The sequence below is a fragment of the Pseudochaenichthys georgianus genome, chromosome 1 (assembly GCF_902827115.2).
Source record: "Pseudochaenichthys georgianus chromosome 1, fPseGeo1.2, whole genome shotgun sequence".
Lineage (NCBI taxonomy): Eukaryota > Metazoa > Chordata > Actinopteri > Perciformes > Channichthyidae > Pseudochaenichthys > Pseudochaenichthys georgianus.
The window spans coordinates 30,773,165-30,797,964 of NC_047503.1; the positions used below are offsets into that span (position 1 = coordinate 30,773,165).

The following is a 24,800-nucleotide window of genomic DNA, read 5'->3' on the forward strand; positions in this document are numbered from 1 at the left end:
AAAGCAATTCTTATTACTGTCCAACATTTATAAATAACTGCAATTTGTATTGTTGTGCTTGGGGATTGTTAGGACTAGAAAGTGGCTGTGTTTATCTATCCTCACTTCTAACATGTAAGACTGGCCAAACACATTTGTGGGATTATTTCTATACCAAAGCTTGTCTTCCATAGGTAGACATTGCACATTTTGTCTTTATTTGAGATATTTCTTTTGGCAGGCATGCCCTTTTTTTATTGGGTTTTGCACTCAGTTTAAAAACTGGTTTAACTCTTTGATTTTGATTGAAATTCTTCCCAATTCTCACTCCCCAAAGATCCTCAGTGAGTTTATTTACAATAAGCAACCAAGAGTGGATAGAAAAAAGAAAGAGGTTGAAAGAAACTCTTCCAAGACCATGTAACTTCTTGTAAATACCATCATTTCCTTGAGTTGTATCATCATGCTGAGTGCCCTGTGTGTGCCAAGTGAAGTTCCAGTTACATCCAGAAATGTGTGTATTTTCGTTGGCAACAAAGCTCTACCCCTCTCAGTCACACCAGGGCCAATTGGTAACAGTTGTGGTCAGACCCCCTTACATTACAACAAGGGATAGAGGAGGAGGGTTGAGTGAAAAATCTGTCCGTCTTTACTTCCCTCTTTCTCCATTTCCCCAGGAGAAATCATCTCCTGAACAAGCACAACAGAATTAGCCCCACTGAGGCAGATTGCGTTTAAATCGGTGAGAGAAAACAAGCGATTTCTGTGTGCACTGTGCCCTCTCTGGGAACAAGTCCTACAATAACACACAGAGTTAATACAGCACATCCTGGAGCCACGCTGGGGTGGCACTGTTTATGGCAGTGCCTCCACCACATGCACACACACAAACCTAAACCAACTCTGCTTTCGACCCGAGAAGATGAGTCAGCAATTTTCCGAGGCATGTTGCGGATATAGATCTGGGATGCAGGAATTTGGTCATTAAAATAGAGAACGTCTCTCAAACTTCTCACCATGCTCCTGCGTGTGAGTTTCATATCTGCTGCCTGACTTGAATTAGGCTTTATAATACCATTTTATGATAGGCTTTAAAATGGATGTTGAGACCTTGTGCCAGAGTTGTGTGTAGCCAATGTGGTAGGAATCTATGAAGGAATGAGTGGGGATCCTTTAGTGTTTTCATTTCATCTTCACATTCGTCGAAGTGCTCTAGCTTTGGTTTGGCAGAATCACATCCTAAAAGATGAAAACAAAGGAAATTACACACAGGATGATACATTTCCGAATCCCCTTATCTCCGCTTCTTTGTACGTCTCGTATTCTCTGTATCAGTCTGACAACTTTTCCCTGTTATCCCGTTATTTTTTCCTTGCCCCCCACTTGCCTTTCTATGTCTGGATAATGTATCACAGCTCTGTAGTTCTTTAATGACCTTGGATATGGCTTATTCTTTTGGTGTTTTACTTAAGGAACATTACTTAGAGAATTTCAGAGAGCAATTGGCTTACAGAATCCAAAGTTCATTAAATTAGACTTGAGCCAAATTCCGGGGGAATTATAAGCAATGGGTTTAAGAAAGAAACAATACCTGAATCATATACAATTATTATATAAAACAGCTCTGTATTATATAGTCTTGACTATTTGATTCTTGGTTAAAACTTCTTAAAGAGATTACACTGCTTTTCAAGAGTGGAACTAAGTGGAGACAGTAACTGGAGGGTTATTGCGTCTGTGTGACACCTTTAGTCCAGCTATGAGGCTGATGGGTGGCTGATGCTGTAAACACCCATACTGTACATTGAGTGGCGATGCTTCACCTGCCTTTGTACACTCTGGAATATTGGTATACTGAACTTGTGCCTTGGCCACGTAATAATTTTGCCCAGACCAGTGTCAGCTAATCTCAAGGATAAGTGTCTGTACGTGGTTCCAGATGACGCTGACAGCAGGGATAGAAACAGTCCTGTTAACTAGTTAGCCCTCCGAGAGCGGGATGGTCGCAACGAGAGTTTGTTTATATAAAACCTGCAAAGTATTGGAACAGAGATGAAATGCCGTTGAGATTGCGCAGGGAGTGTGAGGCATGAGGGAGAGGGTGACGTCATGTGAGAGCAACATCTGTCTCCCATTGGTGAGTGTGCTCCAGGGCCCTCGTTCCTCTACACAGAAGGGCCAGATTTTACTTACATAGTTTTGTGTGTGAATAAAAGGCACTGTTGGTAGCAGAGAAACGCGACAGAGAGCTGGCAATCCTGCTTTTTAAAAGGGTTTTAGGATGATGGTTAAATGCAATATGTGTCTTTTATAGATGAAAATTGTTGCATATGGGCATATGGAATTGGTTTTACTGTCAAACAGACAGGCTTACCCCAGCTCTCTGAAAATGTAGCTGTAAGTGTCACTGATTTCAGTAGGGAGAAAGTATCTTCTGGAACCTACATACAAAGAGATACCAGTAATATTTATGGACATAAAGACACATTTATGCTAATATTATATTTCCTTTCTGTGGTTTAACTGAACTCAGATTGCCTAGTATTTTCTACCGTTGCAAAATTGTAGTCGGTCTTTATATTGAAAGCTTTTGTCTGCAGAAAATGATTTTTGTACAGGCATTTCCTATATTTAGGAAAAGGCATACTCAAGCTCTAAATAAATAATTAAAATGCTGATATATATTCAGGTGCTTTTCACAGTTAAGGCAGACCAAGATAAAATGTATGTTCACTGTTTTTTAAGCAGTCATTTTATAACATAAATTAAGGGGGTTTCTTTATGACATTTAAGGTTAATTGATATGATGTTTCACTATTATAAACTGCAGATGTGACAATGACAAAAGAAAACAGACTAAATGATAATCATACTTGATAATTTCCAAACAATTTGAAGTACAATACTTATTAATAAACATTTAGAAAGAGTACAAACATTGTCCCTTGTGGTTTAAAGGCCAAATAAGACTACATTAAAGTGCCCCTATCGTGCTATTTTTAGGCAATAGCATAGGTCTCAGATATATACAAATATATTAAAAACATGTCTATGAATTATTTTGCTCAAAATACCAAACAGAACACCCATTCTATATTATCCGATATTACGTCATATCGGACGCAAATCTGCATCAGCTCCGTTGTACCCCCGTTTTTAGAGATTTGGGTATGGAGGAAAAGAGAGAGGGTTTTATTTTCTGACACTGCGTGAGTTCCCCGACGCACCAGGGATACATATTTATTTATAAAAGACATAAAAAAGTGCATTGTGCATGATAGGTCCCCTTTAATGCATCTTAAAGCAACTAGCAACAGAAAAAACTAGAGAATGCAATTCCTGAAGAAATTACTAGTGGGAATGCTTTATGCTGAAAAGCTGACGCTGAATTGCTATGTTGAAATGTAATGTGTAAGAAGAAAGTGAAGAATTTAGATTGAAATGATACATGAACAATGGGGGCTTGAATGTGTGATGAGAGACGAAAAGAAAGTAAAAAGGCTTGGAAAAGCAGCAGAATATTTGAACTGCAAACTTTTGAACTAACTTGATGGCGAATGATCTGTCGCCATGCCAACGGCATTTGATGACATCCCATAATACGCTTAGATGCGTTGATGGCTGCATTGTTACCAAACCTATGACATTTTTGGCCGTTTGGAGCATTTTCACTGAAGTTATGAGAAAACCGTGTTTCATGGTGAGCATTGTGTTGCCATGGCAACGGCATTTGAAGAAATCTCAAAACTGTCCCGTAGATGTCTTCACGGCTGGACTGTTAGCACACATGTGAAGTTTGAGCACTTTTTTTTAACATTTTCATAGGAGTTATACATTACATAAGAAGGTTACATTACTCTCTCTCTTCTCTTGATCACCCTCTCAATCTTCTATCGCCCTCTCTCTCTTCTCTTGATTGCCCTGTCTCTCTTCTCTCTCTCTTCTCTCTCTCTTCTTTTGCTCGCCCTCTCTCTTCTCTTGATCGCCCTCTCTCTCTTCTATCACCCTCTCTCTCTTCTCTTGATCCCCCTCTCACTCTTCCATCGCCCTCTCTCTCTTCTCTTGATCGCCCTCTCTCTCTTCTCTTGATCACCCTCTTTTTCTTCTCTTGATCGCCATCTCTCTCTCCTCTTAATCGACATCTCTCTCTTCTCTTGATCCCCCTCTCACTCTTCTATCGCCCTCTCTCTCTTCTCTTGATCGCCCTCTCTCTCTTCTCTTGATCACCCTCTTTTTCTTCTCTCGATCGCCCTCTCTCCTCTTGATCGCCCTCTCTCTCTTCTCTTGATCGCCCTCTCACAGGAGAACACTTCACTGTAGGGTTTCTGCCATGTCTCCACTTTAGTTTGACTCTTGATCGCCCTCTCACTCTTCTATCGCCCTCTCTCTCTTCTCTTGATCTTCCATGGAAACGGCATATGATGACACCCCATAATTGACGTAGAGCTGTCAAGGGCAGGACCATTAACCATTATCTGAAGTCTGCTGCTCTGAGCATGCCAGTTGGAGCGATGACATCATCGTGTTCCATGACACAGGTGTTTATATTTGAGCTAACGAGTTGTCCAGAGATGAAAGGTTTCCATTGTTCTGAATGAGAGATAAACCTGTTACATGTGAACATTTTGTTGAAGAACCGTAACAGATATGGGTGACATTTCAAAGCATGAAGCATGTCAAGGAAGTTGAGTATCTGAAGTGTAATTTTTGTGTACTTTCGGCTCAATACTGTGGCCTTTTTTGGCAGATTAACTAAAGGTGTGCGGCTGCTACCGTGAGGAAATATCAGCCTGAAATTACAATGGGCTTTAATGGAGGAATGTTGAATGTTTTTGTCACTTCATGCCCTCAAGAGACATTTTGTATAATTACTTTTGCTTAATTATTTGTCATTTTTCAAGCTACGAGATGTTTTCCTACGTTTGTCATGAACGATTATGTCTCAGGATTGTAGGGTTTGGGAATTATGACAGTTTAAAGAAAAAATATGAAGGCAAATTTCAAGATTTCCTACACTTTAGCTGTGACATCACGCACTCTACTATAGTTAATGTTAAAATCTGAAGAAAGGCTCTGTACCAAGGTCTGAACAATGTTTAATATCTCTAAAAGTAAGAATCAGTTTTAAAAGTTGTGCTACACAAATAATGTCAGAAAGATGTGTAACATTTTAAAGTTGAAATGAAGTTTCTGAGTGAAAGTATGAAGGAACAGTTAGCAGTTGAAGTCGCATGAAGATTTGTTGAAGTCTGAAGAATTTCTCCATTGACTTCAATGGTTACAAATTTGATGAATTATGGGATGTATCTCTGGAATTATGAAAGTTATGAATGATAAAAGTAATAGCCATCGATTCCCGACCGAGCTGAACGTTTTGATGTTTGAACCGAGTTTCTGCGATGTTCAATGCGGGAGGAGAAGGCCGGCAAAATAACGGGCGGAATAATAAGAATAAAGAATTTCGTGCGTAGAAGAACAGATAGTTGGAATGCTGTTAACAGCATTCCCACTAAATGAATCTATGTTTGTGGACGTGCCATGCTCTCCAACACTGTGGCTTTGGAGGTTTATCCAGAGTAATAACATTTTAAACAAGTAACCCTTGCCTGAAACAGGGCTTTCTTTGTGGTCTGGCAGATCCAAACCAGGGCCAGCAGCTGTCATACATGGAAGCAGAAGTCAGAAAAGGAAATTGAGAATGATGTTGTTAAAAACATGACTTGATAAAAGGGTGAATTGAATGACTACGCAAAAGAATAGCCAATACCTCGTAGGGCTCCCACTCTGAAGTGTTTTATTGCAGCTATAGTCAAAGGTCACATCCACTTCTATGTCTCAGCACAGATGAGAATTCATCAATACATTGAGATGTTATTGCAAGACCAGACATGGATCAAGAATCTTGGCGGTGCAAACCAAAAACATCCTTTATGAATAGTTGGAGTGGCACGCGGCACAAATGGGTCAGCGTCTACACCCCTCGCCCTGCCAGGAAAGGAAGAGTTTCTTCCTTCTAAATTGTTACCTGATGCATGGATGATGATGTGGGGGTCTCCAGGGACACTGTACATACTGCGCTCTCACGTCTCCATCTCCTCGTCCTTGCCCTTGTACACTCTGTCCCTCCAAACTGACATGCTTTCCTTCCTCGAATTATTGGTGCAACTTAATCATCTGATGTCAGCCAAATCTCCGACCGTCTTGTCGAGCTGTGATGGTTTGTAGTTGAGGAAACATGTTCTCTCGTCGATACAATTCAGAGGCAGCTAGAGCTTAAGATGAGTGTGCTCACAAAGACAAATGATCTGATGACCCTTAGCACTAACCTGTGGGAATTTGTAAGCTTAGATCATACTGACTGTGTACTATTCTCCCTGAAGGAGCAGTGTGTTTCCCTTGGCCCTGAACTGAGTTTTGTGGATGAGACTAGCTTCCCATGTCCGTAAAGTGTCCATTTATCAGAGGATGATACAAGTTTGTGAGGAACTTCCTTTTCTTCGACTTGACCTTGGTTTCTGTTCAACCGATGTCTTTGTTGTTCAGCCACTTCTTTTTTTATCTTTACAATTCAGAAGGCTTCTGGAGTAGTCACTGTTGGATTAGAAATACAAACGGCTCACAAATCTAAATCTGAAACGTAATAAAACTCCCAAACAAAGATAATTTATGATTCATAAGGTTGTGTTGTTATGGCAGTATGAATATTGAAAGACAGGTTGATTTCAAAAACAGAAAGAGGTAGATATACAGATATACCTCACAGATAATATTTGAATTAGTTTATATATGTTTGAGACAATTTACGAGTTATGCCTCCCATGTGCCATTTGTAACTGAGTTCTGACTGAAAACCACAACTCCAAGTAAATATTAACTCACATTTTGATGTCTAACCTTAACAAATCAAGAATTTGGAAATCTTTCAGCAGTTTTTTGTTTTTGAGCCAGACCCTCTGGAGAGGCCATGTCAACACTGTGGCTGCCTCTAACAAATCACACAGGCTTCCATCTGGACGACCTTCAAGTCAGGAACTCCTACTGAAGGACCCGTATCCACACAGCTAAATACACACACATACACACATACACACAAAACACACACTCTCTTTCGTTAGACGCCCAGGCACGGTCCCTGAAGCCTGGGCTTACGTCTTTAAAACTCATGAACAATAAGGACCTGATTAAATCCAGAGTGGATGCAGGAAGTAGTGAAACCATTTGAAAGAGTGAGGAGTGCTTTCACACAGCCCACTCCCTTCATCACCACCACTCATGTCTGTGCGGTTGCTGCCTCTTTTTGAAGTTGTTGACTGCTCTAATGTCAGGTCCTTTAACCTGTCATTCTATCATTTGAGTAATTTCCTTTACTACACAAAACGTATTGGGAGGTCTAAAAGGAAATAAAACAAAAACACTGAAGTCACAACAACAGCAAGATTAATTCAATTTTATTGACATTATTTCCTCTCCCTCTTTCCTTTTTCTATCTTTGCCTCTCAGAAATCATTGACGACCTTACACATCTTGTGGACAAGACGGACGACAGCATTCGTAACGAGACACGACGGGTGAAGCTGGTGGAGACAAAGTCAGCCTCCTGCGGTGAGCATGCCTTGTTTTTCATTACCGAGGTACATCTTGGTCTCGTATCAAGGAGGTCTGATATCTGATCTGTGTCCTTGAAAGCAAATCACAACCTATTTATATGAATGATTATCACAGTTTTTTCCACAGCGCAGATATCCAACAGAGGAAGTGACTCTGGCTTGTGTCAGACAAACAATGTGTATTGTTGGGTTCAGCACATTTCTAGCAATGCAACATTATTATTTAGTATTCAGGATATGAGCCATATTGTTACTACTCTTTCATTGGCCTTCTTTTTTCTGTAAATAATGGTGCTTAATGGTGCAGAAATATGATGCTGCTGGGAACAAGCCCTCTTGGCACAGGGGTCTGGGTGGTGAATGGTGGGTGGACTGGCTCTGTCTGTCACGCCTGCTAACTAAGTGTCCTGGCATTAAAAAGGGGGTCTCCCATATTAGACCTTTGAGGAATCCCCAAATGAATATGTTGTGTTGCAAATCAGCCACAGGAGGCACTTTGGGAGCTATCCTACAAATCTATACTATTCCTGAATGTGTCCTATGTAAAGCTGCTAGCATGTCGCTAAAGCTACTCCTCCAGTGTAGGCATGGCATTAGGTATTAGTTGCTTCAGATTTCAATGTGTTGTCTCGACTGGACTCTGAGAGGCCTTGTGACTCTCCTTCTCTATTACCACCGATCTGCTTCAGTGAGTTTAACTTTTGTTTTACCATTTTTGAAAAGACTCAGTCTGTAATACATTTCAGAAGAAAACAGCTGCCATGAGAGGTGTGCTCGCTGGCTCAGGCCAATCTGTGGAATGTGAGAGCTTCACCCTGGCTCAGTTTGCCCAGGGAAACGCCAGACAGCATCGCTATGGAAAAGGCTGCATTATTGTGCTAGGAGACCTGGCGGTCACAGACAGAAGCAGAGCAGGCAGCAGGAAGGTCAGCCCCCCCCATGCCTCGTTCCGTTGGTCGTGTCCCCATGGTGCCCGAGCGTGAGTTTGTTTGTAGATCCCAGAGCTTGTATTGTGTTAGAATCAGGACTCTTTCTTTCTGTCTTCCTTTTGGTTTAACTTGTTCTTTTACCACCCGAACTCCCCCCTCCCTGTCCTCAGTTCCAGGCTGAAGAATATTCATGGCGTGTGTGTATATGCGCCTGTGTTGATCTGCATGATTATATGCATTGCATGTATGTGCATTGTGCTTCCTGGGTGTGCACCGACAGTGTCAACTCATATGAATTTGCAGGATGTTCTTGTGCATGCGTTTATGTTTGGGAGTGTGTGTGTGTGTGTGTGTTGGTTGTCTCAAACCTTCTCTGTGAATGGAACATTTCCCCCAGAGTCTTCCTCACTCTCACCTCAATGCTCTCTCTTTTTTCCATTCCTCTCTGTCATCCCCTTGTTCGTCTCCTCAGTTGTTTGACATTCGTCTTTGTGTCAAGCAGAGAAAGAATTGAAAATACTACATGCCACAAATTGTTTGGAGGGCTTTCCCTCTTTCTCCATGGCAGCGTGTTTATAATTCCTTAGCTTTAAGGCTTTATTTATTTTTGAAACCACCCAAAGCCGGCGTTTGGTGTTATGTCTCCGCCGAGTGCTTGTGAAGCTAGAAACGTCTGGCTTTGACAGGCCAGAGCATACTCAACATAACTATTGGAATCTCCGTCGTTGCAAAAGAGGCATCTTAGATTTAAAGTTGTGCTAAAAAGATGGAAACATTTCAAGAATATTTGAAACATTTCTTCACTGATGGATTATCAATCCAAACTATCAGACATTGCACTCAGTTTGGGGCGTAACAGTTTTGAGTGCATGCACTGGAGAATTTCACAAAGCTGCAGAAGAGAAAGTTGAGCTGTGGGACGGGTCATCTGCCCAGAAGGGAAGGACCCACATATCGCTCGACCATGGTTCCTGAGGCATACTGTGCATGACTGGTGCCCCAAGTGTTGTGAAACATCCATCGTGTTGAAACATTCTGGATTCTTCTGCTGCACGGGCTTGTTTCTGTTTAAGCATTCCCAAGTTGAAATACCTCATTATTATTTGTACCCTGCAATAGTAACCAAGGGGTTGACAAAAGAGACAAATGGGGAGAAACAAAACTAAATATGTATTATTTAAGAAATATGTATTTATAAGAAAAACAATGCTTTTGAAATTGTTTTATTTGTAGCCTATAACCCAAACTTCTTTGAGGTTAGGGTTAGGGTTAAGTTAAAACACTTGTGGAGTTTATTTTTATTTTGTTGAACCTAAAAGAAGGGAAATTAAAATAAAATTCACGATAATATTCCTCATATATATTCCTTACATACCTCTTTATTTATTGTTTTGTTCTGCTGGTCCAATGCTGTCGCTTATACAAAGCTAAGCCTGATTCACAGAGTCATTACCACTTGTTTTAGCTGATGTTGGTGGGAATTGAGGAGTGGAGGCTTTGCGTTGGGTTGGATTAGTGCGGCAGATTAGTCTACGGGACCAAAGGGTCTCTTGCAGAGTAGTGTGAGTTCCCCAGAGCTTAGGCATCACCATCAGGCAGCATCGGTGCTTGAGCAGCCCTTCTCTACACAGCTAATCCTCAGTTTGTTGAGGACCACTTCTGCAACCCCGTGAATCCTGCAGGCGGCTCGCATCTCAAGTAGGTTCGTACTGTTTGGACTAGAGGGGATGTCTAAAGGGACTGTGGGTGAGGGGCAGCATTTGAAAGTGTTGGAAGAAAAACACGTAGCGCGGTAAAAGCACTCAGTTTAGTTGGGATTTGAGAGTTTTCAAGGAAACAGTTATTTTGCTAAATAGGGTAGTCTAACTTTTACAATATGGTCTTCTTTAATCAGTTAAATCTTTTTTTCCAGCTCTTGTTCCTCTCGTCGAATTGACATGGCAACTGTTGGAATTTAGAAATGGCAATTGAATATGTTTCACATGGTTGATGAAAGGTTTGCTTAAAGTAATACATCGTGCTAATGATGTTTCCACATCGGACATTTTTCTTAGTTGGAGGAAAGGTAATTTAAACGTGACTCGAGAAATGTTTCAACATTTATTTTCAGGTCTGCTTTTTGCCAAGTTTTCTGTGAAAACAATGTAATCCTAGTTATTGTGCTAATGTGGCACATATGGTTTCATCTACCAGCTGAATATCTTACCTTAACTAATTAATATAACACCTACGATTTTATTCACATGCAGACAAATGGTGCATGCCTGGAAGATATAATTACAATAATGTTTAAATATCATTAGAGAACAATATTTAGATATGATAGCGACACAGCAGCGGTCCACCACTTTGGTCAAGACTGAAATATTTGAAAAACGATTAAACATATTTCCTCCAGAAATTCCCCTTAAAGAATAAGATATAAATAACTTGTATTGTGTCCAATATTAAGGGCTCAATCTTCAAACCAAACGACATTTCAGCTTTACTTGGGGTTTGTTGCTGATTAGTTGGCTAAGATGCAAAACATGGTGATTGTTATACCTGCTTTACATCAGCAAGTTAGCATGCTAGCATTTAGCCAAAGCAGAGCTCACAACAATTCTCACACTATGTCAGTTGTTGTATTAGAAATAATTAAGGAATACATATATATATTAGTTTTTTATGGCTATTCAATACTTTAGACCACAAACCATTAAACCTTTTTGTAAAGTATGTTCTATTGTGCTGTGAGAAAAATGATGAGCATCAAACTGACCTTGTTAACATAAAATAATTTCCTTTTCTTTAAAGGTCATCCGCGCCTTTTGTGATCCAAAAAGATCTTTGAACCATACGCAGGGGGCACGGAGGGAGTGGTGAGGGGAGGTTCGGGGGTTGTCTCGGTCTCTCCGGAGCTCCCACCAATTATTCCTTTTCTCTGTGATTTGTCTTACTGATGTGTCTGAAAATTGCTAAGATGGGATGGACCCAGACTCTGGCCCCCAAAGCTCCTGGGTGGTCAGTCTATCAGCAGACCCCGACTATCTCCCTCAGCATCAGTGTCACACCACAGCCCTAATCTATTTGGCAAGCAAACGCCGTTATTGTCATTAGTCTCTGGAGGCCTCCTGGGGGTCAGGACTAGATGTTTAGTTACCGAGGCAGACAGGGTTGGTCCATGGGGGGGGGGGGGGGGGGGGGGGGGGGGGGCAGCATGACTGACTGGTACATGACATTATAGTGGGTGAGAGCCCTGCTCCCCACTAACCTATGTTTATGTTCAGATGTTGGAAGTAATAAAGCACCATTTCTGAAGTATTGTATGATTTTAAATGTTCCTTTTTGTTCCTGAATAATTCCCTTTCACTTTATCTCTCTTTTTTTAAATTAGAAAATATGTGTTTTTGCATTACGAGTGCTATAATTTTCGTATTATTATATTTTGATGCCATAACTTTTGTAATTGTACTTAAAGGTCTCCTATTATGGTATTTTTAGGCATATATTATGGGTCTCAGATATATACAAATATATAAAAAACATGTCTATGATGTGTTTTGCTCAAAATACCAAACAGATCATGCATTTCAGACATCCCCGCATTTCTGATATTACGTCATATCGGACGCAAATCTGGATCAGCTCCGTTGTACCCCCGTTTTTAGAGATGTGGGTGCGGAGGAAAAGAGAGAGGGTTTTGTTTTCTGACACTTTGTGAGTTCCCTGACACACCGGGACACATATTTATGTATAAAATACATCAAAAAGCACATTTTGCATGATAGGTCCCCTTTAAGAAAGTTTTAAATGTTGGTCCTTTTCTTATAACAAAGTATGTACTGTATACACTGAGGTCACTACACTTCATCCAACACTGCATGTTATGCAGCGCAGCCTTTATTGCTGTTGTTGCCATGGTGTCGTCAAATGGAGTTTCTGACAGATGTTGGACTCGACTGAATGAGATTCTCGTGTCTGAATCTAATGTGGATTGGGTGTTGCGTCGGTATCGTTTACACCCAAACAAAGATAATTGCTGGACATTTGTGTGTGTGTGTTTGCTTTAAGCATGAGGCTTTTAAAAAGCCATCACACCAACTATGTGAGTGTGTGCTTCTACTTGGACATTTATTTTATGCTCACATGTGTAAGTTATCGGGAGGAGAGGTCCTGTCTAGACCAGTGATGACTTCCAACATGTTCGTCCTGTGGACATTTATAAGAACACCTTCACCTCAAATGGAATAAAACATTCGGCTTAAGTAATGACCTATATGCAGAGAAAGAGACTATCTGCAATAAATATCTAAAAGGGAAAAAAATGGCAAAATGAGTCAAAGACATCTGGTCCCCTAACAGCCATACCCCGTATCCTGGCAGAGAAAGTAGCATCAGCCTTACATTTCATCAGAACACCACACCACCACGACCACCGCAAGCAATTAGTTCAGCATGGCTTATATCTCCGCCTGTCTCTCTCCCTGTGGGAAAGACGACCAATTAGGCCGTGCAGGGGAACGCGGGAGGAGAGAGCCAAAGAATGAGAGAAATGTAAACCCAAAGTGAAAGGCTGGGGAAAATACCAGCCGCATGCTAAATAACAATGGACATCTTGAGTCAGTGAGGAGACTGTCAGAGCGGCCAAGGGTGCGGTTGTTTGAAATCTTCACTCCTGTGCCACTGTAGCGCGGAAATAGTGGTTGAGAGCGCCCTTGGAGAGAGTTCTCTATATCTTTTGTATAGGTCTCAGAGTATATATACTATACCTGGGGACAGACCACCAAATCAAGTGTTTGATGTGCATGATATAGGCCACCCAACATCACTTCTCTTTATATACGTCGCCCAAAGACTGTGTGAGTACATTTATAATATATAAAAAAAACTGACCTGATTGTCAGATTTTAATATATTTGACCAAACACTCTTTAAATTCCTAATAGTGTTATTACCATGACAGATGGACCAAATATTTTCCAGTGTTGGGTTTCCATAGCCACTTCTGTTTTGGATTTAGTTCTAGCCCGACCTGTTCCTTTAGCTTTATACAGATGTTTATATTTGAAAGTTTTTCTGGTTACAATATGTTACTGATATTAATATCCTTAAAGAAACTCATTCATGAAAGGAGTCCAATACATTTGGTGAGTGTTATGAGATATAGAATAAGACTAAACTCTCAACCTAAACTTAAAAATAATGTTCCGTGCACACTAATTGTAGATACTCTGGTTTTCTGTATTCAATAACTTGTTACTTATTGGCTTCTGAGATGCTTATATATCATTGTAAACTAATATCGGATACATAAAGCTGTCTGGCGATATATCAGTTGGACTATTGCTTCACTTCAAAGTTGGTAACATTCAATAAAATGTAATTGTTAAGTTTCAAAACGGCATTGGTCTTTATTGAGAAGAATGGAAATTCCACCTGTAGTGGATTTAACAACAGAAAGGTTTTTATTTCCTAGGGTGGTGACTGTAATAAAAAGTGTAACATTTTCAAGTCCTGGGGGTAAAACACTTTGATGAAGTGTGAGTGAGCCTTTGCACATTGTGTTCTGCTTCCATGGTATCAGTGAAAAACAATGATTATCCTCTTAAGGCAGAATCAGAAACACATGCCTATCACAGTGTGCAATCTGTGGCAATAAAGCTTTCCAACGCATGTACATTGCATTAAGTCATCAGGAGGAGAATGGGGATATGCTGCGAGGGCATAAGCACTTGGGACTTGTGTTAGATCAAGGATTTAGGAAATGAGTGGTGAGGTATGCAGGCTTCTTACCTGTTCCAAGAGTATTCCCCGGAGTCTGCTGCATTCCCCTCCTTCTCCATGCATCCCTCAGATCAGCTTTGGAGTTCCTCAGCTGCTTGACATTTACATTTCCAACATAAAAACTACAGGGAATGTGTTGAACTCCAACGGCTTTAGGCTATTTACAGACTATAGTAAAGTAAATATGAGACACTCCATTTTTGGATTAAATAGGGGCCATTTAGAAGTCACTTCAGATTTTTACCAATAATCTTGTCAGGTCACAAACGTTTTTTCTTTTTGTTTTGGGGTAGTTACCTTACTGAAATAGTTTGGCTCTGTGTTTTAAACAAATGTCACTCAAACAGGATTAAAACAATTATTTGTTTGGAACCGTCAGCTGTGGATTAATTAACATTTGATGCTCTTGCAGACATTTTTAGTGGATGAACTCAAAGGAAACAATAAAACAGGGACAATAGTTTTGAATGCACATCTTTTAGTGACAATAATGAGCATTTTTTATAATTGTTGGGGAATAACTACACCTGTATCAGGTATTTGATACACAAAATTAGTTTTTTATTAAAAAAATAAATGTAATGTGTCTTTTCATGGAATTTGTTGATAACAAAAAAAAAGGTTGACACATGGTTTGGGCTTTACAATCTGATGTTCTCTTCGTGTATCTCCTCTCAGGGATGCTGGTGGTGATCGTCCTGCTTCTTATAGCCATCGTAGTGGTCGCCGTGTGGCCTGTGTAGCTGAGGAGGACGCCGTGATCACCGACCTGTGCTGAACTACTACTTTGAACACAGTTAGATGCACCATTTGTTTGCATCGACAGTGCACCTGTACAGTCATTTAATCAAGGTCTCATCAAATCTGTTCTCAGTGTGTATCTTCATATTGAGCCAAATGCCACTAGCCTTGCAGCAGTTACATTTTTCTATACAAAAAGTTATTAGGTGAGAGGCATTAGTAATACTGAACTGAATGTCTTCTTTTCTGCTTGGGTGTTAATTGTTCTTTTTTAAAAGTTGTTCAAGTGTCTTGCTTATTAAATGTATTAAATTGTTAAATTATTAAGAAGTTTGTCAGTCTATTGGTGGTGAAGGTGGGTGCCTTTCTTTCACAGGTCTATCTGTGGTCTGAGACTCACACTGGGTACAGTTATTCTGCAAGCTTCTGCAACATTGACACTAACTTGTATTTAACCGTGCACTACTGCAGCCACTTTAACATTATCATTTGTCTTTAGATTTCATAATGTTTATAGAATAGTTCTCAGCCAAAACAAACCGCTCGGCTGTGTAGCTAACATGGCTGTTTCCCTTCCTTGTAAATCAATTCAGCTTGTAATTTCTAATAAAAGACATTTCCAGTTAATAGTCCCTGGACTCCTGTCCGTCTGTAATATTGCTAAGGGTTTACTCTGGAGGAGAGAAGAGTTTTCCAACATGATATTTAGCCGGACAGACTGGTACCAATTCCATATTTCCATTGCAAAATCTACATAATATTGTACTTGCAATTTTATGAATTGGCAACCAGTAAATGGAGAAAAGCTGCATTTATACTTACTTAAATAAATACATTTAAAAATCATTATTCAAACAGAAGCACATGTTTGTTTCAATGTAACAAGAGTTTATTTCAACTGAAAATCTGAATTTAGTTCTACCAGGTTGGTGTGTTCAGTAGTTATTATTTCCTTCTTTAATGTCAACGATCTAAACAACCACAAACAAGTAAAAAAAAAATGAAAAAGACAATAAAATCCACAATGTCTTGTGTCATTAAATATATTCATATATAATAACCATAATATATTAGTACGCATTGTAAAACAACATTGCAAAAAAATAGTCTTGGCAATGGTGACAACTAAACAACATTTACAATTCATAGTATGAACACAAAGCAATGCTTTGACAGGTACGTGTGTAGCATTTCAACAGGAAGCTTGCCAAACCATCGCTCAGGAGACGGATGTAAAATGTACAGCATGAGGCTACAGAGACTAGAAAAGTGGGACTACTGATTACATCGTGCCAGACAGAAAAACATTGACATGTAATGTTATGTTGTCGGACTAAGAATGAAAGGCAGGAACATGTAAATATACTGTATGTGTTGATATCATTAGAGCGTAACGATTGACGCACATCACAATCATTTGATGGATTGCACATTTAAGAAAAACACACTCCATCAAACCCTAAATGTAAATACGGAAAAAAGCACTTTAGCAACAAGGGCATCTGTTCCTTTTATCTTGCCGTCTCCCAGGTGATTTTGATTATGGATGGAAAAGCCTGTGTTTAAGTCGATTATGAAAATTCCTGAACAAATTAGTACTTTTCTGAGATAGTGGAATCAGAACTTATTACCTTTTAAACAGAGGAAGTAGAGATCATCAGATTAAAACCACGTGTCCTAAACATATCCTAAACCCTGTTTTACAGTTACTTAGTGCTGTGGAACACATTAAAAGGTGTTGAATGTGATTGAATGTGTGAAACAACAAATACCAGCAACATGAAACATGTAGCTCAGAGTGTTTTGGGATGGACTGAACGGAACTCCAGTTTATGATACATCAAATACGCTGTGGGATTTTACAAACCTGAGCTATGTTTTTACCACGCATTCCTTAGAGACATCCAAACCCAACTGCATACAAATAAATGAGCCATGTGGTTTGAATCAATAAGCGTCAAGTGATCGCAATTCCCCCATTCCTCCCTGTGCAAGTGTTGAAGTGGAGAGAATGAACGTGACAGGTCAATGCGACACCGTGGCTTCTGACTGGCCGCACAGTGAATGTACAGTCGTGCATTGTGTTTGCAAAGACTGTGTGGACTTATCTGCAATCTCAAAGCACTTTAAGAAGAATTCTAGATGAATGTAAGCAACTGTGAGGTGGATATTTAAAAATAAAGGTGCTGTTTTTCGCTAATGTCCTTAATTTTCTGCGCTAGGATTGTTTTCTGCACATAAGGTAAGGACATTCTTTTCTCTTCACAATGTCTTTTCTCTGTTAACATACTGCATTATTAGAGTTGAATTAAATATTTGACGTACGCGTCTGGTTCCACGGTAAGAAACACACTAGATTTTGTGATCTTTAGACATCCACATTTCAGGCCCTAAGAGACATTTAAAAATACATGATGACACATTGTACAAAGTATTTTTCATGAGCTGATGTAAGTTGGAAGTTATATATTTAAAATCTTACGTACAGACTCTTTGCATGTCTGTCAGTCTGCTCTGAGAACATGCAGTACTTTCATCGGCACAACTACAATGTTGCATACATTCAATGACCCAACTCGAGTAACTTTAACAGCTCTAATCAATCTGTGGTAGGAGTTAATATTCTCATTAAAATGTAGATGTTTTGAATTAAAAAACACACATCTGACATTTCATTTTCTAGCCTCTTGGGAACCAATATGTAATATTATGATTTCAATTAACTACTAACTAACTAAACAATTAGTCCTGATTTTTTGAAAACAAAATGATGGGGAATTTATAACAATTAGAGACTGGCCTCTGGTCCTTTTTTAAGTCAGTTGTTAAACTCCTGGTGGAGTTGTGAAAAGAAAATTCACAGTTACTGTAAGTACTGAAATGAAAAAAAAGTTGTTTCAAATGCAGTCTGTCTTCCAAAAAAAGCATCATTTTAAATAGTAGCTACCATAAGCAGCACCAGTTACAGTCTCAGTTACTGAACCATCAAAACATAACCAGTGAAGGGGAGTAAAGTACGCTTTAGTGAATATTGTGTTTTATCCTTGATTCTCTTTCGTCACTTGCATATTTGCAAAAGTCCTGACTGCTAAAAATCTGTATCTTCAGATTTCTTGACTCTTGAGGAGCAGATTTACCTGAATTTGAACAGAGGAAAAGGAATGGCGACTCATTGACCGCTGAATGTAATATGCATTTCTGTGGCTTGCAAACAATATTAATTATGGCACATGGAGGAAACACTATTGCCTCAAACAGATCAGTGAAGACTTTTGATGAAACGAGCTCGCTTCTTAGCTAAGAATACAACAAGAAAACCATGCAGAGGCAATATTGCAGTGGTAATTAAGTGGCTTTTTCTGTGTCATTTTTGCACCAGCAGAAAATATCCATAAACAACAACATAAAATATAATGATTTCATACTGAGAGAAAGAAAATGGACACATAACTGTATATGCTGGTAATAGGTGCAAATTCGGCAAATCCACAAGAGAGACAAATCTCAAAGTAAAATACACGATAAAACCAAATCTGCAAGGTGAGCTCCTTCAACCAAAGTTCACAAGAAAAACAAATCATCCTAAATAATTCTCTTCATGCTTCTACACAAAAAAGCAGCGACATAAACAGTCTCTTGTCTGTCCGTGGTCCTCTATCGGCCTCTCTTTTTACTTTTTACATTTTTTATATCAGCTTTTTCTTGAATTCCTCTCCCTCTCCGGTATGTTCTCCGTCTTTTTTCCACCTATGGCTTCTTGCACTTGCCTTTCTTCTCACGCTGCTGGAACTTCCTGAGCCTGCGCGCCCACGTGTCCCTCCACTGGATAACCAGACTGCCTTTGTCGGCCACTACACCGCTCTGGCCGGGGGAATCCTCATCGTTCCCCAGCAGCAGGTACTTCTTCCCAGGCTTGATCTTGGGACACTTGCAGGCCACGTCTTTGGCACGGACCCACAGGAACTGGTCCCCGCGGCGGATACGACTCTCACCCTGCTTGTAGACGGAGATGATGTTGACGGTGAACTTCCACCACTCGCCGGCTTTGTCTGCCTTCAGGATGTGCACCTGGACGGCTGCAGAGTGAAGTAAAGGAGAAAGAGATGACACATTATCAATTAATGTGAGATTTCTTATAGTTCATAGTAAAAGGCCCTTGCTTTGAGAGGTCCTTTGAGCTAAATGCTAACATCAGCAGGCTAACATGCTCACAATGACAATGTTAACATGCTGATGATTACAACAACTTTAATAACCTTTGCTAATTAACATAAACAATTAAAGATGAGACTAATTCCAGTGCCCATATGTATGTCTTTGGTCATTAATCAAAGTAGGCTATTAGACTCTTGACTAAATGTCAGAGAATCACTTAAGTTATCACAATTCATCCTGAGGGGAACAAGAATGTGTGAATAATATGTTATGCAATTGTTGTCATTACCATTTTACCTTCAACGAAAACATGTAACCTGATCCCCAAATGTATTCAAAATGATCCATAGTTACTAATCAATATCTACATCGACTCAATGGCAATACATCTGCCTATCCATGAACCTGGCGGTGGTGCGAAAACAAAAGTCAGTGAATCGCTCAAGTCAGAAGGATTTGTAACTGGGACCGTTATTGTCTGTTCAACATTGTATGGCAATCTATCTAGCAGTTGTTGACATATTTCACTCTGGATCAAATCGATGTACAGAACGACTGACAGAATGATATTGCCATTGTTTGAGCAATGACAAACCGGGAAGCTCCCAGAGTTTACCCACAACTTATTACCTGTTCCAATGCTTCATGTCTTTCCATGCCTTGCCATGGTCATCAAGGGAAACAAATACTCCTGGCTTCTGAGGTAAGCTTTTCCCTTTTAGTTTTTCTATTCCACTAAATTGTCATTGGATAATTAAGGAGGAAACTAAATAAGACACAGTGGGTCAACTAACAGCCAACCGTCCTGCATGAAGATATGTTGTTGTGTTTTATCATTTTAATGAGCACTTGTCCTTTGTTTGAATTTGCGGCATCAGCTTATTATTTAAGAGTAACCTCTGCCATGGAGAAAGTAAAGGGTACATTTTCTCCAAGCTCACTGGCTCTTTTTCCAACATTATTCAAACATCAGCAACTGTCTTTCCTCTGCTACCACCGTTATCGCCCTGTGGATTGACGCTTGTATGAGTGCTAAACCTTCCTGTGTCACAGGAAAGGACTTGTGTTGGCTTCATTATACCCAATAGCCTTATGTATAGGATTTATTTGGTCATTTGTGTCATGGTGACTAAAATAAGAGATTGTCACATTATGAATTGGCTAACAAATTGTATTTGGTGAGTAAGATAGATTTGATAACAATTCTGATAAGTCTACTGACAACAGACCAGAAAGAAACGTGTCTATTGTCAGGTTAAAGAGCTGCCTGCAAGCCGCATTGGGGATGTTTGGACAGTACATAAAACCATAAGAAAGCTTAGGGAACATCGAGCTTGGTGCGGAAGGCTGATCCATCATTACTTTTGTCATCAGGTTAGTATCAGCTGCTAATAACACTGTCACATCAAGTGGAATTATAAACAGCCAAAATAAATGATAACCTCCATGGTAAAGCTTTGTGAACGGGCCCTCCTGTACTGTCAATCCCAATAAACTACAGTCGTGTGGTATAACAACGGTCCTTCTCAGTGGAAAAGGCTGGTCTATGGTGCAGCTATGAGCCCCACATGCATTATGTCCATTACTACTGACAGAGCAGAATGATTTGTAATGTGATTAGGAGGCAGGGTAGGGCTATTAGAGACGTTAGCTGGAAAGACACACAGTGATATCACATGATGAATCAACCGGTATGGTCCTCAGAGAGAGGGAGTGAGGGAGAGAGGGAAAGAGAGGGCTGTCTCTCAAGGAGCCTAACGGAGCATGCATCGATATGTATTATATTGAGCAGAGCCTTATTAACTTCCATTATACTTCTCCTGTACTTATGGGACGGCTTTTAAAGAGAGCAATCGTGATACTGGGTCACTGGTTTCACCTTCAGTGTGGCGCTAATGGAGCCGAACATGGTGGCGGCATGAAGAGATATGTGAGTCACACTTCATGAATGGTGAAGAGCTGAAGCTGGCTCTAAAACGTCCTCACTCGGGTAACAGAGAACACATTTTTGGTATTATACAGTATAGTGAATAGAGAATTCACTATACTGTATAATACCAAACATGTTGGTATTTTCACTGCATCATTTCAAAACCAAGTGAAGCTTCCTGGAGGAGAAACTGAAGCAGTCTCAACATGCTTCTTTAGGCTTTTAATGAGCTGTCTAAATGGTTGAATAGTTTTCTGTACGGCAGGTTTTCTGTCAATCGTGAAGCACATTCTGCATAAGTATAGAATACATTTCAGTTTCTGTAAATTATGGACTATTACGAATGATGTACTACTGGATTATAAAACAACCATACATATTTCTATAATGAATGCTAGTTTTATTTTTTTCAACTTTCCTCCTGAAAATCATGTTTTGTCTGACGTATTATAATACAACACTACCCATCAGGCATTTTCACTGCAGGTCGTTTTTCAGTTTTCTTGACAGCATGAACTTCAGCGTCTTCAGCTATGCACATATCATCATTTTAAGCTCTGTGATAGGATAGTTTCAAAACCAAAATGAAGCATCCTACAATTAACCCCTCATTTCTCATCTTCCGTCTGCAAGTGTTTGTCGTAGTGCTCTTGAGGCCTCAGTGGCTGACCCGATGGTGACCTCGGCACCACCTCGCACCTCCCTGCTGCCAACGGGTGCTGTTCTCTGTGTTTGTGTTTGGTCAACAATCACTGTACACTGGAATGCCAGGAGTAGTATAACCCCACATTTCTCTGACATCTTCACCCCCTTCCTACCCTCCGCTCCCTCATGTAATTCTTTATGAGCGTCTGTATGTCGACCACAGAAGCTTGTAGCGTTGTTTCCCTACGCAGCATGGAGCCCCGCTCCCCTGCTGATCTTTTCAAAACAGTCCAAAGCCTCCACTTATCCTGTAGATTTACATTGTGTTTGACTTCTCGATCTGCCTCGCTGAGCCTGCGTGTGGTAAAGACTGTACTGAGATCTTGTTATGGTCTGTTATGAATCTTGAAAAAGCTGTTGTAAGCTAAGGATATATGTAACAAGAAACGTAATGCCTCCCATGTATATCGAGCACAAAGCCCCCCTGGTAAAGGCGAGTAGAACGTGGATTACATAGAGGATGATGTAGCACCTACAACTAATGGTGGATTAACTTAAATGTTTGAACCAGAACCTGATTAAAAATGCATATTTAAAAACCTACAAATGTTTGAAGGGACGTATGAGATGTTGTAATATGTGTTTATTTTAGAAGAAGACTCATTATATTTTATTATTTTATATATGAATACATTAAATGTGTGTATGCATTTACTTACAGTATATGTGTACCTTATCAGTTGTTCACCATTTTTAGAAACAAGAAAAACCTACTGTCGTATGCCTCTGAATTAATTCAGATGATTATAGGTACAAATACCCAAGCTCTCATTAGTATTTCACTTGGTATAATCCCAGAATATCTCCACCATCAGTACCAGCAAATCCCCTACACTTCACACACACGCACAACACATGCCGAATCAGCTTGGAGGCTCTCCTGGCTTCACTCTTGGGATATATAAACGTGATGGAAGTCGGTAACATGTTGAGTGATGATCCTTCAGCGGGACATCCTGATGTCTGTTTTTACCTCTACGCCTCACTGCCCTTGTAAAGAGGCAGACTGCTGTTGTCATTCAGGTGTAACGTAAATGTTCGACTCGTAACATCACTGTTTGTTATGTATAACTTTAGAATTAAAACCAAGAATCTGACCTGAAATGTAAAGGTTAACAACATTGCTTTCCGGCCAAACCAAAGAATAGCAAACAGCCGTGTAGCTGACACATTCATGGATGAACGGACACATATTTCAGAGGTAAGGCTCTTCTCACGACATCAGCAGCAAGGTAGGCATTGGTGGAAGAGGAGGTGTCTATAAGTTGACCCCTAACTCCTCCAAATCCCTGCAGAACAAAGCCCAGGCCTGTCTGTCAAGCTGCTGAGGTATGCCGCAGGATGCCGCTGCTTGGTTGACCGGTTCAGCGGCCTGACTTCAATCAGGGGAGGGGACAGAGGGAGGAGAAGAGGGGAGAGGTCATACGTCTTATCCACACCTTGAATGGCGTGGCGGACGGACGCTCACAGGAATGCAGCGAGCATCGCATCGTTGTGGGGGAAGTGGGCTGCCTTAATGAGGATCTCTTAGAGAGCACCAACTGTCCGTCACACTGTCTTTGCTTCATCCACTAGGGTCTTAAATGCTTGCTCGGAGACAACACACACACACACACACACACACACACACACACACACACACACACACACACACACACACACACACACACACACACACACACACACACACACACACACACACACACACACACACACACACACACACACACACACACACACACACACACACACACCTCAGCCTAATGCTTTATCCTGCCTTTTCTCTACTTCAGTTTGTCTGCTTCTCTCTTCCTCCTTGAAGATCTGCTCTCTTCTGTTTGATCCTTTGTCTCTGTCCTCAGAAAGCTGGAGTAAGCCATCAGTAAAAAGCCTCCCCTGTAAACTATAGCAGTTCCCAAGCAACGTGCAGTGGTTCTCAAATGGGGGTACGCGGACCCCTATGGGTACGTTGGAGTACTGCAGGGGGTACGTGAGATTTAGTTTATGTTAATGAAAAAAAAAACATAAGTAATGCATTTAAACAAACTGCTAATAGTAGATTAACTACTTTATTTAAAGGTTTACAGTAATTCTGGATGATAAAATGGGAAAAATAAACGGGGTGCTCTCTTTTCCTCTCCCTCTCCTGACAGCCCGTCAGTCTCGTGCAGCTCGCTGAACCTGTAATAAGTGACCCACCCGACAGTAAAGAATACATATATCTTTAACTAGTTTAGCTAGTTCCAGAGTCGATAAACTAGCTAAGTGTGTTAGGTCTAACTCTTAGTGTATTTAATTTTGCTCCACTCAACGGTCCGTCACAGCGGCGGAGCTGTGATCATGCAGAGCTGCGTGTTCTCCGTCAGCAGCAGCTGATCTGATCTCTCTCTCTCGCGTCCGGTTAGACTTCACTCGCGTTTATGTCTAAATCTATCAGATCTAGCTAGTTCTAGTTAATTATATGACTGCCTGCTTATCAAAGGACACCTAAACAATAAGCGTTGCTTGGCAACGGTGTGTGGCTGCAAAGTATAGCGCAGCATTATGCATATGTTTATAGGAGGGGTCAAAATCCCATGCTCATAAACTGCTCATATATTATTTCTCTTCATTCTCCACGCCCCAAAATAAATAAATAGATATACCAATTTTAGGAAAAGTAACGAAGTTTGAGCCTCCCTGTCATTGAGAATGACAAAGATCCTCAGTGAAGCACAAGCCCATGTTTCAGTGTTATTGCATGATGTTAAAATTGGTTTGTCATGAATTTAGTGATGGATTGTAAACATTTAAAATGTAGCATTTAAGTGTTTCTCAGTTACAATGTTGTTGTTTTAATAAATCAGACACTGATGGTGCAGTACTGTAGCTACTGTAGCCTACCTCTTTATAGGCATTTTTTCCTTAACAAATTGTGTTTGCGCTGATCAGGGGGTACTTGGCTGAATTCTTTTTCCAAAGGGGGTGCATTATTGAAAACAGTTGTAT

General features: G+C 40.3%; 2 protein-coding genes across 2 annotated transcripts in view; one reads left to right on the plus strand and one right to left on the minus strand.

Moving 5' to 3' along the window:
• Positions 1–15,654, plus strand: part of stx8 (syntaxin 8) — a 50,208-nt gene extending 34,554 nt beyond the window's left edge. The window contains exons 7-8 of the mRNA XM_034083099.1: positions 7,480–7,581; positions 14,960–15,654. Coding sequence (XP_033938990.1) covers positions 7,480–7,581; positions 14,960–15,024 — 167 coding nt within the window. The 3' untranslated portion in view covers positions 15,025–15,654. The remainder of the gene's footprint in view (positions 1–7,479; positions 7,582–14,959) is intronic.
• Positions 15,655–15,889: 235 nt separating this feature from the next.
• Positions 15,890–24,800, minus strand: part of ntn1a (netrin 1a) — a 58,737-nt gene continuing 49,826 nt past the window's right edge. The window contains exon 7 of the mRNA XM_034083111.1: positions 15,890–19,098. Coding sequence (XP_033939002.1) covers positions 18,770–19,098 — 329 coding nt within the window. The 3' untranslated portion in view covers positions 15,890–18,769. The remainder of the gene's footprint in view (positions 19,099–24,800) is intronic.